Source organism: Salvia splendens, chromosome 13, assembly GCF_004379255.2.
Source record: "Salvia splendens isolate huo1 chromosome 13, SspV2, whole genome shotgun sequence".
NCBI classification, from domain to species: Eukaryota; Viridiplantae; Streptophyta; class Magnoliopsida; order Lamiales; family Lamiaceae; genus Salvia; species Salvia splendens.
This window is the reverse complement of record NC_056044.1, coordinates 30,628,849-30,632,147: the sequence shown is the minus strand read 5'-3', so window position 1 is coordinate 30,632,147 and position 3,299 is coordinate 30,628,849. Positions and strand designations below refer to the sequence as shown.

Below are 3,299 nucleotides of genomic sequence, written 5' to 3'. Positions count from 1 at the left end.
GGACGACAACCCATCCCCCCTCCTCGATCCTGCCACTGCATTGAATGTATAATTGTCTGTAACATAGTTTCTCATGCACATTCGTATTAACAATTAATGTAAAACGAATGTTTACTAAGAAAGATTTATGGAGTAGCCCGTACACTCGGCGCTCACATATACATAAGAAAGGGTACAAATGAAACTCTACATTAAGAGAGCAAAAAATCATTTTCAGCTTTTTTTAATCTCGAATATTGTATGTTTACGTTTGAATCTTACAAATGGAGAAAATTCAAAATAAATAGTTCAATCATTGTTACCATGAATACACTGACTTTATATATTCAATACAATGATCTCGTGAAAACTGCAATTCTTGTGACGAGAATCAAAATATACATAAACAATACTATCATTTTCACTACAAATACAACACGTAACAAAAAACATAAATATAAATAAGATAACAAAATAATCTCTCTTTAAAAAAAAAAAAAAAAAAAAACAAAATAATCTCTTTAGATTTCTAAAGTTATTTATTTATTTATTTATTTATTTATTTATTTAATCACCATCACCTTTTTCGAAATATTGGACCAGCATAACTACCAAAACTACCACGAGGTAGGGTAGGGGTGGGGTGGGGGGTGGCCTCTCCGCAAAACCAGTAATTACCAAAGGAGCTCAAGCCATGTGGGCCCTACCTGTTTAGTTAATTCACGCCACCTTGTCCGGCTTTAATCCTCTTTATAAACCACATTCAGTTCCCTCTCTCTTTCTCACTAATCTTTCCTTCATTTCATTCTCTCTCCAAAATTCAAAACAATGGGACTATCATTCTTTTTCCTCTTGTTTACATTCTTCCTCCCATCTCTCATTGCCTCATCTCCAACACTCAAAGACCCTGAGCTAGTAGTCCAAGAAGTTCATAGGTACAACCATACTTGCATGAAGTACAACTCATCATGTTGTGCAATGTGTCACTTTTCTTATTAATGTTAGTACATTGGTCCTAACAATGTGTAATTTTTGTAGGAAATTGAATGCCTCGAGGAGGAAATTGGGGTTCCTGTCCTGCAACACTGGGAACCCCATCGATGACTGTTGGCGGTGCGACTCCAACTGGGAGAAAAACCGCCAGAAGCTGGCCGACTGCGCGATCGGATTCGGAAAGAACGCCATCGGGGGCAGGGACGGAAAAATCTACGTCGTGACAGAATCCGGCGGCGACGACCCCGTGAACCCGAAGCCCGGGACGCTCCGCCACGCGGTCATCCAAGACGAGCCGCTATGGATCATATTCGCGCGCGACATGGTCATCCAATTGAAGGAGGAGTTGATCATGAACTCTTTCAAGACCATCGATGGTAGGGGCGCTAGTGTGCACATTGCCAATGGTCCATGCATCACCATCCAAGGTGTGACCAACATCATCATACATGGCATCCACATACATGATTGCAAGCAAGGCGGGAATGCTATGGTGCGGGACTCCCCACAGCACTACGGGTGGAGGACCATATCGGACGGCGACGGCGTGTCGATCTTTGGCGGGAGCCACGTGTGGGTTGATCATTGCTCACTCTCCAACTGCAAAGATGGCTTGATTGATGCCATCCATGGGTCCACCGCCATTACCATATCAAACAATTACATGACCCATCATGATAAAGTCATGCTTTTGGGACATAGTGACTCATACACACAAGATAAAGGGATGCAAGTCACCATTGCCTTCAATCACTTTGGTGAAGGGCTAGTTCAACGAATGCCGAGGTTAGTGAAATACGAGACCTAACATTATATTTTATATTAACTTTTTAAAAAAAAAATATTCAACTTAAGTATGTACCATGTCGTTGTGTATCATCAGATGCAGACACGGATACTTCCATGTGGTCAACAATGACTATACACATTGGGAGATGTATGCCATTGGTGGGAGTGCGGATCCCACAATTAATAGCCAAGGCAATAGATTTCTTGCACCAAATGATAGATTCAGCAAAGAGGTGAGGAATTTATTAAATCTTTAAATTAATTTAACGACATTATTCAATTGGGCAATTACTATAGAGTACACTAATTAATGCGTCTATTATTTTATTACTATTCAAATTGAATATATATTGTAGTTTGTAGCACTATAAAATATTTAGCCGTTCACAAATGTAACTGTCACAATAATGTATATGTTGATATTGGATGAGTGATATAAATACTTTGTACTATTTCTACTACTTCTATTAAAGGCATTCATACATGTAGCTAATATGGAGTTAGGTTTGTTGACAATTTAATTGAAATTGGTGAAGGTGACCAAACACGAGGACGCGCCCGAAAGTCAGTGGAAGAGTTGGAATTGGAGATCCGAAGGGGATCTAATGTTGAACGGCGCGTATTTCACGCCGTCAGGGGCTGGGGCGTCGTCGAGCTATGCTAAAGCGTCGAGCCTTGGCGCCCGACCGTCGAGCCTAGTCAGCTCGATCACGGCTGGAGCCGGTAGCCTGAATTGTCGGAAGGGGTCGCATTGTTGATTGGAAATGACTATTATGACCTTGTGAACGAGGCTAAATTATTTCATTAAAGCCTTCAAAGTGGAATTCTAGCTAAGGAACCCTAAATGATGTTGAAATTTGAATTTAATGCTCTTCTTTAGAATGGCCACTTAATTGGTCCAAGGAGCAATAGGGTTTCTTCTTTTTTTCCTTTTTAATTTTAATTTTTGTTTTTACTTTGGTGGATCTTTATTTCCATCATTTTTTCACTTTTGTTACTTTTTATTACAACCTCGGCCTGCTAATCCTCAACCATGGGTAGTACCGTCATTTTACACTTGTAATTTGGTTTTTGAGAAAGCAAGTGCTGCAGAGTTGATATATAATATAGTAGTACTAAATGTTCATCTATCTCACCCCATCTCTTTATTTATTTATCTATTGTAAAAAAACTTCAAAGTCCAAAAAATGTAAAGCGACTCAAAATATAAACAACAAAAAGAATAATGAATAAAAAATTCTAATCTAAATCTAATATAAAAACAAGAAAACATAAACAAAGTAACATTATCCATCAATCCTAATTACCCGCCTTCATAAAAGTCTTCTCCTCACCACAACTTTAACAGAATAATAAGTTCAAATATCAAAACTCAAACAATTATTGGACGTCACATACCCAATCATAAAGGATGGACCACACATGTATTGGGCGTCAGTCACGTACCTAAACATTAAAACGGTCTCTAACTGATATAGATAAAAAAAATAAACAAAAAACAATAACTATAATGAAAAACCAATCAAGACAAACAACAA

The 3,299-nt window shown here is 38.4% G+C and overlaps 1 protein-coding gene across 1 annotated transcript; it reads left to right on the top strand.

Annotated features, from left to right (window-relative positions):
* Positions 1–755: 755 nt before the first annotated feature.
* On the top strand, positions 756–2,891 carry LOC121760434 (probable pectate lyase 18). Its single transcript, XM_042156101.1, has 4 exons — positions 756–914; positions 1,018–1,758; positions 1,856–1,994; positions 2,298–2,891. The coding sequence occupies exons 1-4, from the start codon at positions 808–810 to the stop codon at positions 2,517–2,519; spliced, it is 1,209 nt and encodes a 402-aa protein (XP_042012035.1). The 5' UTR covers positions 756–807; the 3' UTR covers positions 2,520–2,891.
* Positions 2,892–3,299: the final 408 nt, after the last annotated feature.

What these genes read in the sequence shown, in the direction of transcription:
- LOC121760434 (XM_042156101.1), top strand. Translation starts at nt 808, where the DNA reads ATGGGACTATCATTCTTTTTCCTCTTGTTTACATTCTTCCTCCCATCT. An exon ending in CTAGTTCAACGAATGCCGAG is followed by an intron (nt 1,759 to 1,855) that starts GTTAGTGAAATA and finishes GTGTATCATCAG; the next exon opens with ATGCAGACACGGATACTTCC. An exon ending in ATGATAGATTCAGCAAAGAG is followed by an intron (nt 1,995 to 2,297) that starts GTGAGGAATTTA and finishes AAATTGGTGAAG; the next exon opens with GTGACCAAACACGAGGACGC.